Below are 14,774 nucleotides of genomic sequence, written 5' to 3' on the forward strand. Positions count from 1 at the left end.
CATGAGTACCATTCTTGCATCTTATTAAGACATTATACTTGACTTGTAGATGTGTAGACTATATTTGTACTTGACATGAGTACCATTCTTGCATCTTATTAAGACATTATACTTGACTTGTAGATGTGTAGACTATATTTGTACTTGACATGAGTACCATTCTTGCATCTCATTAAGACATTATACTTGACTTATAGATGTGAAGACTATATTTGTACTCGACATGAGTACCATTCTTGCATCTCATTAAGATATTATACTTGACTTGTAGATGTGAAGACTATGTTTGTACTTGACATGAGTACCATTCTTGCATCTCATTAAGACATTATATCTGACTTGAAGATGTGAAGACAATGTTTGTTCTTGAAATGAGTACCATTCTTGCATCTTATTAAGACATTATACTTGACTTGTAGATGTGAAGACTATGTTTGATCTTACCAATGAGTACCATTCTTGCATCTTATTAAGATATTATACTTGACTTATAGATGTGAAGACTTTAACTAGCATCCAGAAGGAGAACTTGGCCCACCTGTTGGCCACCATGCACCTCTCCATCCGACAATTAGATGGTGAGGAAACTGGATGTGGTCGATATAATCACCTCACAAACACTACTTATGAGAAGTTTGTGGAGAGGTAAGAGATGAATATAAACATATAGATGCATGTAACTCTAGTTAAATCTCACAAACACCACTCATGAGAAGTTTGTGGAGAGGTAAGAGATGAATATGAACGTATAGATACATGTAACTCTAGTTAAATCTCACAAACACCACTTATGAGAAGTTTGTGGAGAGGTAAGAGATGAATATGAACGTATAGATGCATGTAACTCTAGTTAAATCTCACAAACACCACTCATGAGAAGTTTGTTGAGAGGTAAGAGATGAATATGAACGTGTAGATGCATGTAATGCTACTTAAATCCTTAAGCACTTACAACCCATAGAGTCAGTGTTAGCAGCATGTTGAATATGGAATAACAAAGTAAAGAGTAAATTTTATCTTGATAAATATTTTCTTCCCCTCGTACCAGACAATATACAGTGAATCCTGTTATAATCAGAGTCTATAAGGTCTGTTAGAAGTGGACAGAATAAGCTTATCAATATATTGTTACGTAAACCATTAACATTTGATGTAATAACCACCAAGTCATATTTGTCATATTGTAGATCTCAGAATAAGAAAGAGACCTTAAAGAGTGAGAGATTCACTAGATGGTGTAGGGAGGGGGTGGGGGAGGGCATAGGAAGGACACAGTCAAAACTAGGTGATAACATGTATTGTAACATGTATGCCTTTAGTAGCATTGCATGAGCAGCTGATATTGTACAGTGCCACTATACAACTGTTTTAGCTTCATTGAATTGAAGTGTTAACTTCAAATAGCAAGTATGTGTGTCTTCTTTATATCAGGTTTCTTTCAATGTACAAACAACGGTATGAGAGGATTTTCAGTGAGCATGCTACAGTGACTAAGGCACTACATCACATTAACAAGGAGAACAAACTGGCAATGAAGCTACAGAAACAGTTAGAGCATGAACTGGTGGTCTTGGAAGAAAGAAAAGAGGTAAGGAAAATAAATGAGAAAACTGTTTACTGGATACTTTTCACAGTATTACAAATTGTTATTGACATGTATTCCTGTAAACAGATGTTTTGGAGCCATCTGTTCCAGTAAACAGATGTCTTGGAGCCTTCCTTGATCCTATCCTTCAAACAAATTGTTATTGACATGTATTCCTGTAAGCAGATGTCTTGGAGCCTTGTTTGATCATATCCTTCAAACAAATTGTTATTGACATGTATTCCTGTAAACAGATGTCTTGGAGCCATCTGTTCCTGTAAACAGATGTCTTGGAGCTTTCTTGTTCCTGTAAACAGATGTCTTGGAGCCATCTGTTCCTGTAAACAGATGTCTTGGAGCCATCTGTTCCTGTAAACAGATGTCTTGAAGCTTTCTTGTTCCTGTAAACAGATGTCTTGGAGCCATCTGTTCCAGTAAACATATGTCTTGGAGCCATCTGTTCCTGTAAACAGATGTCTTGGAGCCTTCTTGTTCCTGTAAACAGATGTCTGCGAGCCATCTGTTCCAGTAAACAGATGTCTTTGAGCCATCTGTTCCAGTAAACAGATGTCTTGGAGCCATCTGTTCCAGTAAACAGATGTCTGCGAGCCATCTGTTCCAGTAAACAGATGTCTTGGAGCCATCTGTTCCAGTAAACAGATGTCTTGGAGCCATCTGTTCCTGTAAACAGATGTCTCATAGCTTTCCTTGATCCTATCCTACATGTTTTCTTCTGTTTTTCTGTCTTGCCAGGGAACCATTAAGTTACTCTCTCAGATTGGTCAGGACACAGCAATTGCTGAACAACAAGTCAAGATAGTCCAGAAACAGCTAGACCACATACAAAAGCTCAGGGATGTAAGTATCCCTATACTACCTTTCCTGTGAGTCAATGCCAGATTACATAAGCTTAGGGTTGTAAGTATCCCTATACCAACTTTCCTGTTAGTCAATGCCAGATTACAAAAGCTCAGAATTGTAAGTATCATGATACCAACTCTCCTGTTAGTCAATACCAGATTACATACATAAGCTCAGGGTTGTAAGTATCCCTATACTAACTTTCCTGTTAGTCAATGCCAGATTATATAAGCTCAGGGATGTAAGTATCCCTATACTAACTTTCCTGTTAGTCAATGCCAGATTACAAAAGCTCAGAATTGTAAGTATCCCTATACTAACTTTCCTGTTAGTCAATGCCAGATTATATAAGCTCAGGGATGTAAGTATCCCTATACTAACTTTCCTGTTAGTCAATGCCAGATTACAAAAGCTCAGAATTGTAAGTATCATGATACCAACTCTCCTGTTAGTCAATACCAGATTACATACATAAGCTCAGGGTTGTAAGTATCCCTAGACTAACTTTCCTGTTAGTCAATGCCAGATTATATAAGCTCAGGGATGTAAGTATCCCTATACTAACTTTCCTGTTAGTCAATGCCAGATTACATAAGCTCAGGGTTATAAGTATCCCTATACTAACTTTCCTGTTAGTCAATGCCAGATTACATAAGCTCAGGGTTGTAAGTATCCCTATACTAACTTTCCTGTTAGTCAATGCCAGATTACATAAGCTCAGGGTTATAAGTATCCCTATACTAACTTTCCTGTTAGTCAATTCCAGATTACAAAAGCTCAGGGATGTAAGTATCCCTATACTAACTTTCCTGTTAGTCAATGCCAGATTATATAAGCTCAGGGATGTAAGTATCCCTATACTAACTTTCCTGTTAGTCAATGCCAGATTATATAAGCTCAGGGATGTAAGTATCCCTATACTAACTTTCCTGTTAGTCAATGCCAGATTACAAAAGCTCAGAATTGTAAGTATCATGATACCAACTCTCCTGTTAGTCAATACCAGATTACATACATAAGCTCAGGGTTGTAAGTATCCCTATACTAACTTTCCTGTTAGTCAATGCCAGATTATATAAGCTCAGGGATGTAAGTATCCCTATACTAACTTTCCTGTTAGTCAATGCCAGATTACATAAGCTCAGGGTTATAAGTATCCTGATACTAACTTTCCTGTTAGTCAATGCCAGATTACAAAAGCTCAGGGATGTAAGTATCCCTATACTAACTTTCCTGTTAGTCAATGCCAGATTATATACATAAGCTCAGGGTTGTAAGTATCCTGATACTAACTCTCCTGTTAGTCAATGCCAGATTACATAAGCTCAGGGTTGTAAGTATCATGATACTAACTCTCCTGTTAGTCAATACCAGATTACATACATAAGCTCAGGGTTGTAAGTATCCCTAGACTAACTTTCCTGTTAGTCAATGCCAGATTACATACATAAGCTCAGGGTTGTAAGTATCCTGATACTAACTCACCTGTTAGTCAATGCCAGATTACATACATAAGCTCAGGGTTGTCAGTATCCTGATACTAACTCACATGTTAGTTATTACCAGATTATATACATAAGCTGAGGGTTGTAAGTATCCTGATACTATCTCTCCTGTTAGTCAATGCCAGATTACATAAGCTGAGGGTTGTAAGTATCATGATACTAACTCTCCTGGTTGTCATGCCCAGATTACATACAGAAGCTAAAGGATGTAACTATTTTGTTGTCTTCGCAGGTGTGGAATGTTTCATGTTTGACAAAGGTTTAGTTTCTGAGCAGCTTGCAACTTTAAATCTTAGAAGTTCTCATTTGATTTCCTGAAGTATTTCTGATGGTGTAAATGAAATGTCCGTGACATTTGATGTTGCTATTATGCAGTGATTTTATCTGATTGTATTGTATGCTTTTACACAGTGGTGATACATACCTACTTATATGCACATGTATACTGTTATACAATCATGTTTAGATGGTACTTTTACATTGTGTAAGGTGATTTCAATGCAGGTTTATCAAGGTATGCCCTAGTCCCTGGTTGATCGGCAAGACTACGGTCATATTACTGTGACAATGGTTGTATGAATGTTTTCTGTATTCTTTCACAGGTATTACCAAGATATGCCCTAGCCCATGAAAAGGCTGTCTTCAAGACTGTGGCCATTGTACAGGACACCAAGAAAGTTGTTGATGAGATGGATTTAAACAGTCTGAGTGAACTCAGAGGGATGCAGAAACCAGACGTTGATACAGAGGATCTCATGGCAGCCATTATTATGATATGTAAGACCTACACCCTCATTACACCGTGGTTATGATACGTAAGACCTTCACCATTATCACACCCTGGTTATGATATAAGACCTACACCCTCATCACACCCTGGTTATGATGTGTAGGACCTTCATCCTCATCACACCCTGGTTATGATATAAGACCTACACCCTCATAACACCCTGGTTATGATATGTAAGACCCACACACTTATCACACCCTGGTTATGATATGTAAGACCTACACCCTCATAACACCCTGGTTATGATATGTAAGACCTTCACCCTCATAACACCCTGGTTATGATATGTAAGACCTACACCCTCATAGCACCCTGGTTATGATATAAGACATTCACCCTCATTACACCCTGGTTATGATATGTAAGACATTCACCCTCATTACACCCTGGTTTATTTAAGTCCTTCACCCTCATAACACCCTGGTTATGATATCATTCACCCTCATTACACCCTGGTTTATTTAAGACCTTCACCCTCATAACACCCTGGTTATGATATCATTCAGCCTCATTACACCCTGGTTCATGTAAGACCTACACCCTCATAACACCCTGGTTATGATATGTAAGACCTACACCCTCATAACACCCTGGTTATGATATGTAAGACCTACACCCTCATAACACCCTGGTTATGATATGTAAGACCTACACCCTCATAACATTCTGGTAATGATATAAGACCTACACCCTCATCACACCTCAGTTACTCCCCTCCTTCTCCTGTCCCTTTCCCCTATACTTATGAGTTGCCTGAGTGTCTCCTTTCAAATCCCATATTAGACACCATCTTTTCCTTTCTTGACTCTAGTGAAAAGTCCATCAACGGATTTGACTTGGAAGAAAGGGGCAAAGCGGCAAATGGCCAACCTTGAAAGGTATGTTGTTGAAGCTGTTATCCAGCATTGATGATGCGTTCAGAAATATAATGTACTAGATAAATGGAATGTTCACATGAAAGGTATGTTGTTGAAGCTGTTATCCATCATTGATGATGCGTTCAGAAATATAATGTACTAGATAAATGGAATGTTCACATGAAAGGTATGTTGTTGAAGCTGTTATCCAGCATTGATGATGCGTTCAGAAATATAATGTAGTAGATAAATGGAATGTTCACATGAAAGGTATGTTGTTGAAGCTGTTATCCAGCATTGATGATGCGTTCAGAAATATAATGTACTAGATAAATGGAATGTTCACATGAAAGGTTTGTTGATGAAGCTGTTATCCAGCATTGATGATGCGTTCAGAAATATAATGTACTAGATCAATGGAATGTTCACATGAAAGTATGTTGTTGAAGCTGTTATCCAGCATTGATGATGCGTTCAGAAATATAATATACTAGATCAATGGAATGTTCACATGAAAGTATGTTGTTGAAGCTGTTATCCAGCATTGATGATGCGTTCAGAAATATAATATACTAGATCAATGGAATGTTCACATGAAAGGTATGTTGTTGAAGCTGTTATCCAGCATTGATGATGCGTTCAGAAATATAATATACTAGATAAATGGAATGTTCACATGAAAGGTATGTTGTTGAAGCTGTTATCCAGCATTGATGATGCGTTCAGAAATATAATGTACTAGATAAATGGAATGTTCACATGAAAGGTATGTTGTTGAAGCTGTTATCCAGCATTGATGATGCGTTCAGAAATATAATGTACTAGATAAATGGAATGTTCACATAAAAGGTATGTTGTTGAAGCTGTTATCCAGCATTGATGATGCGTTCAGAAATATAATGTAGTAGATAAATGGAATGTTCACATGAAAGGTATGTTGTTGAAGCTGTTATCCAGCATTGATGATGCGTTCAGAAATATAATGTAGTAGATAAATGGAATGTTCACATGAAAGGTATGTTGTTGAAGCTGTTATCCAGCATTGATGATGCGTTCAGAAATATAATGTAGTAGATAAATGGAATGTTCACATGAAAGGTATGTTGTTGAAGCTGTTATCCAGCATTGATGATGCGTTCAGAAATATAATGTACTAGATAAATGGAATGTTCACATGAAAGGTATGTTGTTGAAGCTGTTATCCAGCATTGATGATGCGTTCAGAAATATAATGTACTAGATAAATGGAATGTTCACATGAAAGGTTTGTTGTTGAAGCTGTAATCCATCATTGATGATGCGTTCAGAAATATAATGTACTAGATAAATGGAATGTTCACATGAAAGGTTTGTTGTTGAAGCTGTAATCCATCATTGATGATGCGTTCAGAAATATAATGTACTAGATAAATGGAATGTTCACATGAAAGGTTTGTTGTTGAAGCTGTTATCCAGCATTGATGATGCGTTCAGAAATATAATGTACTAGATAAATGGAATGTTCACATGAAAGGTTTGTTGTTGAAGCTGTTATCCAGCATTGATGATGCGTTCAGAAATATAATGTACTAGATAAATGGAATGTTCACATGAAAGGTTTGTTGTTGAAGCTGTTATCCAGCATTTATGATGCATTCAGAAATATGATGTAAAAGATAAATGGAATGTTCACATGAAAGGTGATCAAAAGAAATGTAGGTTCTTGTGTATTTTTCGTTTTGTTATTTGTCCATTCTATTTGTGAAAGTTTTGGATGTGAGCAGAGACTTGCTCTATATAGTGAGAAGGTTTTTTTTTCTTTTTTTCTACAGGTTCATGGAAGAATTGAGTTCATTTGATGACCATGAACTTCCAGAAACAACACTTAATCTTGTTGAACCTTACTTAAAGAAAGCGTCTTTCCAACCACAGAACCTGCTCAGAAAAACCAACAGCATTGCAGCAGCTTCACTCTGTAGATGGGTTAGAGGTGTTGTCAGGTAAGTCAGGACTTGCATAGTTTTAATTCAGTCAGTTTGAGGAGTAACAACGTCACTCTGTAGATGGGTTAGAGGTGTTGTCAGGTAAGCCGTGACTTAACATAGTTTAAATTTAGTGAGTTTAAGGAGTAACAACATCACTCTGTAGGTGAGTTAGAGGTGTTGTCAGGTGAGCCATGACTTACATAGTTTTAATTCAGTGAGTTTAAGGAGTAACAACGTCACTCTGTAGATGGGTTAGATGTGTTGTCAGGTAAGCCATGACGTACATAGTTTTAATTCAGTTAGTTTAAGGAGTAACAACGTCACTCTGTAGATGGGTTAGAGGTGTTGTCAGGTGAGCCATGACTTACATAGTTTTAATTCAGTGAGTTTAAGGAGTAACAACGTCACTCTGTAGATGGGTTAGAGGTGTTGTCAGGTGAGCCATGACGTACATAGTTTTAATTCAGTGAGTTTAAGGAGTAACAACCTCACTCTGTAGATGGGTTAGAGGTGTTGTCAGGTAAGCCATGACGTACATAGTTTTAATTCAGTTAGTTTAAGGAGTAACAACGTCACTCTGTAGATGGGTTAGAGGTGTTGTCAGGTGAGCCATGACTTACATAGTTTTAATTCAGTGAGTTTAAGGAGTAACAACGTCACTCTGTAGATGGGTTAGAGGTGTTGTCAGGTGAGCCATGACTTACATAGTTTTAATTCAGTGAGTTTAAGGAGTAACAACGTCACTCTGTAGATGGGTTAGAGGTGTTGTCAGGTGAGCCATGACGTACATAGTTTTAATTCAGTGAGTTTAAGGAGTAACAACCTCACTCTGTAGATGGGTTAGAGGTGTTGTCAGGTAAGCCATGACTTACATAGTTTTAATTCAGTTAGTTTAAGGAGTAACAACGTCACTCTGTAGATGGGTTAGAGGTGTTGTCAGGTGAGCCATGACTTACATAGTTTTAATTCAGTGAGTTTAAGGAGTAACAACCTCACTCTGTAGATGGGTTAGAGGTGTTGTCAGGTGAGCCATGACGTACATAGTTTTAATTCAGTGAGTTTAAGGAGTAACAACCTCACTCTGTAGATGGGTTAGAGGTGTTGTCAGGTAAGTCAGGACTTGCATAGTTTTAATTCAGTCAGTTTGAGGAGTAACAACGTCACTCTGTAGATGGGTTAGAGGTGTTGTCAGGTAAGCCGTGACTTAACATAGTTTAAATTTAGTGAGTTTAAGGAGTAACAACATCACTCTGTAGGTGAGTTAGAGGTGTTGTCAGGTGAGCCATGACTTACATAGTTTTAATTCAGTGAGTTTAAGGAGTAACAACGTCACTCTGTAGATGGGTTAGAGGTGTTGTCAGGTAAGCCATGACGTACATAGTTTTAATTCAGTTAGTTTAAGGAGTAACAACGTCACTCTGTAGATGGGTTAGAGGTGTTGTCAGGTGAGCCATGACTTACATAGTTTTAATTCAGTGAGTTTAAGGAGTAACAACGTCACTCTGTAGATGGGTTAGAGGTGTTGTCAGGTGAGCCATGACGTACATAGTTTTAATTCAGTGAGTTTAAGGAGTAACAACCTCACTCTGTAGATGGGTTAGAGGTGTTGTCAGGTCAGCCATGACGTATATAGTTTTAATTCAGTTAGTTTAAGGAGTAACAACGTCACTCTGTAGATGGGTTAGAGGTGTTGTCAGGTGAGCCATGACTTACATAGTTTTAATTCAGTGAGTTTAAGGAGTAACAACGTCACTCTGTAGATGGGTTAGAGGTGTTGTCAGGTGAGCCATGACTTACATAGTTTTAATTCAGTGAGTTTAAGGAGTAACAACGTCACTCTGTAGATGGGTTAGAGGTGTTGTCAGGTGAGCCATGACGTACATAGTTTTAATTCAGTGAGTTTAAGGAGTAACAACCTCACTCTGTAGATGGGTTAGAGGTGTTGTCAGGTAAGCCATGACTTACATAGTTTTAATTCAGTTAGTTTAAGGAGTAACAACGTCACTCTGTAGATGGGTTAGAGGTGTTGTCAGGTGAGCCATGACTTACATAGTTTTAATTCAGTGAGTTTAAGGAGTAACAACCTCACTCTGTAGATGGGTTAGAGGTGTTGTCAGGTGAGCCATGACGTACATAGTTTTAATTCAGTGAGTTTAAGGAGTAACAACCTCACTCTGTAGATGGGTTAGAGGTGTTGTCAGGTAAGTCAGGACTTGCATAGTTTTAATTCAGTCAGTTTGAGGAGTAACAACGTCACTCTGTAGATGGGTTAGAGGTGTTGTCAGGTAAGCCGTGACTTAACATAGTTTAAATTTAGTGAGTTTAAGGAGTAACAACATCACTCTGTAGGTGAGTTAGAGGTGTTGTCAGGTGAGCCATGACTTACATAGTTTTAATTCAGTGAGTTTAAGGAGTAACAACGTCACTCTGTAGATGGGTTAGAGGTGTTGTCAGGTAAGCCATGACGTACATAGTTTTAATTCAGTTAGTTTAAGGAGTAACAACGTCACTCTGTAGATGGGTTAGAGGTGTTGTCAGGTGAGCCATGACTTACATAGTTTTAATTCAGTGAGTTTAAGGAGTAACAACGTCACTCTGTAGATGGGTTAGAGGTGTTGTCAGGTGAGCCATGACGTACATAGTTTTAATTCAGTGAGTTTAAGGAGTAACAACCTCACTCTGTAGATGGGTTAGAGGTGTTGTCAGGTCAGCCATGACGTATATAGTTTTAATTCAGTTAGTTTAAGGAGTAACAACGTCACTCTGTAGATGGGTTAGAGGTGTTGTCAGGTGAGCCATGACTTACATAGTTTTAATTCAGTGAGTTTAAGGAGTAACAACGTCACTCTGTAGATGGGTTAGAGGTGTTGTCAGGTGAGCCATGACTTACATAGTTTTAATTCAGTGAGTTTAAGGAGTAACAACGTCACTCTGTAGATGGGTTAGAGGTGTTGTCAGGTGAGCCATGACGTACATAGTTTTAATTCAGTGAGTTTAAGGAGTAACAACCTCACTCTGTAGATGGGTTAGAGGTGTTGTCAGGTGAGCCATGACTTACATAGTTTTAATTCAGTTAGTTTAAGGAGTAACAACGTCACTCTGTAGATGGGTTAGAGGTGTTGTCAGGTGAGCCATGACTTACATAGTTTTAATTCAGTGAGTTTAAGGAGTAACAACCTCACTCTGTAGATGGGTTAGAGGTGTTGTCAGGTGAGCCATGACGTACATAGTTTTAATTCAGTGAGTTTAAGGAGTAACAACCTCACTCTGTAGATGGGTTAGAGGTGTTGTCAGGTAAGCCATGACTTACATAGTTTTAATTCAGTTAGTTTAAGGAGTAACAACGTCACTCTGTAGATGGGTTAGAGGTGTTGTCAGGTGAGCCATGACTTACATAGTTTTAATTCAGTGAGTTTAAGGAGTAACAACCTCACTCTGTAGATGGGTTAGAGGTGTTGTCAGGTGAGCCATGACTTACATAGTTTTAATTCAGTGAGTTTAAGGAGTAACAACCTCACTCTGTAGATGGGTTAGAGGTGTTGTCAGGTAAGCCATGACTTACATAGTTTTAATTCAGTTAGTTTAAGGAGTAACAACCTCACTCTGTAGATGGGTTATAGGTGTTGTGCCCTATTTGATGTCTGTTAATTGTAAAATATATATCATGTAACATCAAAGTAATTGCTTTGTTTTATAATTCACAAAATGCACTCAAGTAATTAATTCAGGTACATTCCAAGATTAATAAATTGTTTACTTTATGTCCTAGGTATCATCGTCTAATGATTTCCAAAGTTAAACCCCTTCATGTGAGAGTAGAGGAGACAACAGCAGAAATTGGTGAAGCAGAAAGGAAACTTTCCATGCTGGAAAGTAAGAAAAAGGTTAGTTGTTTATGACTCAATAGAGTAGATTGGTGTTGATTCCTGTTGTATAGGGTTCTCCATAAATCCCTTGGTGCAACCAGCTAAGGTAACCTGGTGTTATTAGTTGTTTGATCATCTGTTTTGACATAAATCTAATCCATTCAGCTACAATAGATTGTGTCATTGCTGTGTCATTGCTGAACCACATCAGTTGTTCCTTAGAGGAATTTGAATCCAAGATGTCAGCCACATCACTTTGTGTACCAAGTTTATGAATTCTGTTATTTTATGGGACTTATCAAACTCCTTACAGCTATCATATTCAGTAGTTTTAATCTTTCTTTTCCATTTTTCCAAAAATCAGAGTTTGGAGGAACGGTTGTTAGATTTAGCTTTGAGTTTTGAAGGAGCAACAGTTGACAAGAATGATCAAGATGAGTTGTCTGTTGAGATGAAGAAACAATTAGAGACAGCTAACAGATTCAGAGAGGTGAGTAGGTTATCTTACAGGTTACATCTTTATTCTGTGAAGATATTTGATAGGATCATTACTGTGAATTTTGAACATTGTGTATGAATATGAACTAATGTACACATCTAGATATTGTCTTGTTTTATTTTTTATGTAAGCATTTAGGCATAAACAGTAACTGATTGGTATTAAAATATATGATACATGTAGGCATAAACAGTAACTGATTGGTATTATAATATATATATGATACATGTAGGCATAAACAGTAACTTATTGGTTTTATAATATATGATACATGTAGGCGTAAACAGTATCTGATTGGTATAATAATATACATATGATACATGTAGGCATAAACAGTAACTGATTGGTATTAAACTGTATGATACATGTAGGCATAAACAGTAAATCATTGGTATAATAATATTTTTCTGGTATGTATCTGTTATCATAGCTACTAAATATCTAGTATTTATCTGCTAGGTACATACCTGGTATATAGTTGCTTCACATCTGCTACATATCTTCTAGATACATATCTTCTAGATACATATCTTCTAGGTACATATCTGCTAGGTACATATCTGCTAGGTACATATCTGCTATGTACATATCTGCTATGTACATACAGTATCTTCTAGGTACATATCTTCTAGGTACATATCTGCTATGTACATACAGTATCTTCTAGGTACATATCTGCTATGTACATACAGTATCTTCTAGTTACATATCTGCTAGGTACATATCTGCTATGTACATACAGTATTTGCTAGGTACATATCTGCTAGGTACATACCTGGTATGTATTTGTTACACATCTGCTACATTTCTGGTATGTCTCTGTTGCATTACTACTACTTATCTGGTATATCTGCTACACACCTGGTATGTATCTGATACATATCTGCTACGTACATATCTGCTACGCTCATACCTGGTATGCATTTTTTAAATCATCTGCTACATTTCTGGTATGTCTGTGTTGGATAACTTCATATCTGGTATACCTGCTACATACCTGGTATGTATCTGATACATATCTGCTACGTACATATCTGCTAGGCTCATACCTGGTATGCATTTTTTAAATCATCTGCTACATTTCTGGTATGTTTCTTTTACATAACTACTGCATATATCTGGTGTGATATCTGTTACATATCTGCTACGCTCATACCTGGTATGTATTTGTCACACATCTACATTTCTGGTATGTCTCTTTTACATAACTACTGCATATATCTGGTGTGATATCTGTTACATATCTGCTAGGCTCATACCTGGTATGTATTTGTCACACATCTACATTTCTGGTATGTTTCTTTTACATAACTACTGCATATATCTGGTGTGATATCTGTTACATATCTGCTACACTAATACCTGGTATGTATTTGTTACAAATCTACATTTCTGGTATGTTTCTTTTACATAACTACTGCATATATCTGATATGATATCTGTTACACATATCTGCTATATATCTGGTATTAGCTTCTACATAACTACTACATTTCTGGTATGCTACAAGTTTTACTTCCAGATTCCTAGGGGTCCATTGTACTAATCTGTGCTGCTACTGCTACAATGTGCTGCTATAATGCTACTGCTATAATGTGCTGCTACAAATTTGACTTTCAGATTCTTGCTGTTGAGTACGAGCATTGTCAACAGATCTGCCAGTCTGTTAACCAGAGAGAGTTTGCCATATTTGGTGCTGTTGCCATAGCATCAGGGTTTGCTACATATCTAGGACCTTATGAACATCGCTTCAGGAAATCAGTATTGACCATTCACTGGCCAATCTGCTTACAGGAGAGAGGCATTCCTTTGGTCATGGATGCTATTGATCCAATGAAAGGTAATATCAAAATAATATTAATACTGATATTAAAGTACATGGGTAATGATATTAAATTAAAATGAATAATTATAAGTATATGTATGATATGACCAAAAATGTCTACAACAGACTGTCATCCTGTTACATTGGATGTTATAGAGTGGCTAGATAAATATTCCAACACTCTGCTGATACGACCAGATGTGTCTACAACAGACTGTCATCCTGTTACATTGGATGTTATAGAATGTCAATATAAATATTCCAACAGTCTGCTGCAATTCCTCTAGCATGTCTATATTAGTCCTGAGTCTTTGATGTTGCTTGCTGTTGACAGGATGGATCATTGAATGGGCCATTGCTACTGAGGCCAAGTCTAGGCCCAGTACCAGGGGACTGTTGAGTGTTGGCAGTAGTCCAAGGAAAGATGAAATAAAGCAAGAGGAGAGAGGAGAGGTCGACCAGAAGGAACAAGCAGCAGCAAGGGATGAAGATGGACTCATGGAAGAGAAAGATATTACTGAGGAGAAGCCAGCTGTACCAATGGAACCTGAAGAAGATGTTGATAAAGGTCAGATTCATTCTGTAGTGTCTACCTCCAATATTCTATGTATCTCACACTATTTATGTGATATTTGTGTGTTAAAACTGTAACATTCATGATCATGTATGTTACATGTCAATCATTTTTAGTAAGAGCTGTTGATTTTGAGAGGTCAGTTATTCTTGTTATGCATGTAGAAAAATATGAATGTTTCTTAACTTCTTGAAATTGTGTCATAAAAGTTGTTTGATACCTCAAAAAAAATTGAAAGAAAATGAAATGGATTTGCCTTGATATACAAGAGTTTGTGATATCAATGTATCATAAAATTATTGCAGTTAGTTACTAATGGTAATTGTTTAACCCTTCTCATCAAACAGTAAATGTAATATTGATGCAGTATTTGATGTAGTACTTTGATTGAATTTGATCCAATAATACTGCAGCAAGTGTATCTATCAATCAATTTTAACATTTGTGT

General features: G+C 37.1%; 1 protein-coding gene across 1 annotated transcript in view; it reads left to right on the forward strand.

Annotated features, from left to right (window-relative positions):
- Positions 1-14,774, forward strand: part of LOC139977294 (uncharacterized) — a 152,880-nt gene that overhangs the window by 101,981 nt on the left and 36,125 nt on the right. Inside the window, exons 65-74 of the mRNA XM_071986581.1 lie at positions 495-645; positions 1,432-1,588; positions 2,339-2,443; positions 4,554-4,728; positions 5,553-5,619; positions 7,410-7,577; positions 11,332-11,446; positions 11,793-11,918; positions 13,548-13,767; positions 14,087-14,320. Coding sequence (XP_071842682.1) covers positions 495-645; positions 1,432-1,588; positions 2,339-2,443; positions 4,554-4,728; positions 5,553-5,619; positions 7,410-7,577; positions 11,332-11,446; positions 11,793-11,918; positions 13,548-13,767; positions 14,087-14,320 — 1,518 coding nt within the window. The remainder of the gene's footprint in view (positions 1-494; positions 646-1,431; positions 1,589-2,338; positions 2,444-4,553; positions 4,729-5,552; positions 5,620-7,409; positions 7,578-11,331; positions 11,447-11,792; positions 11,919-13,547; positions 13,768-14,086; positions 14,321-14,774) is intronic.

Source organism: Apostichopus japonicus, chromosome 12 (genome assembly GCF_037975245.1).
Source record: "Apostichopus japonicus isolate 1M-3 chromosome 12, ASM3797524v1, whole genome shotgun sequence".
Lineage (NCBI taxonomy): Eukaryota > Metazoa > Echinodermata > Holothuroidea > Aspidochirotida > Stichopodidae > Apostichopus > Apostichopus japonicus.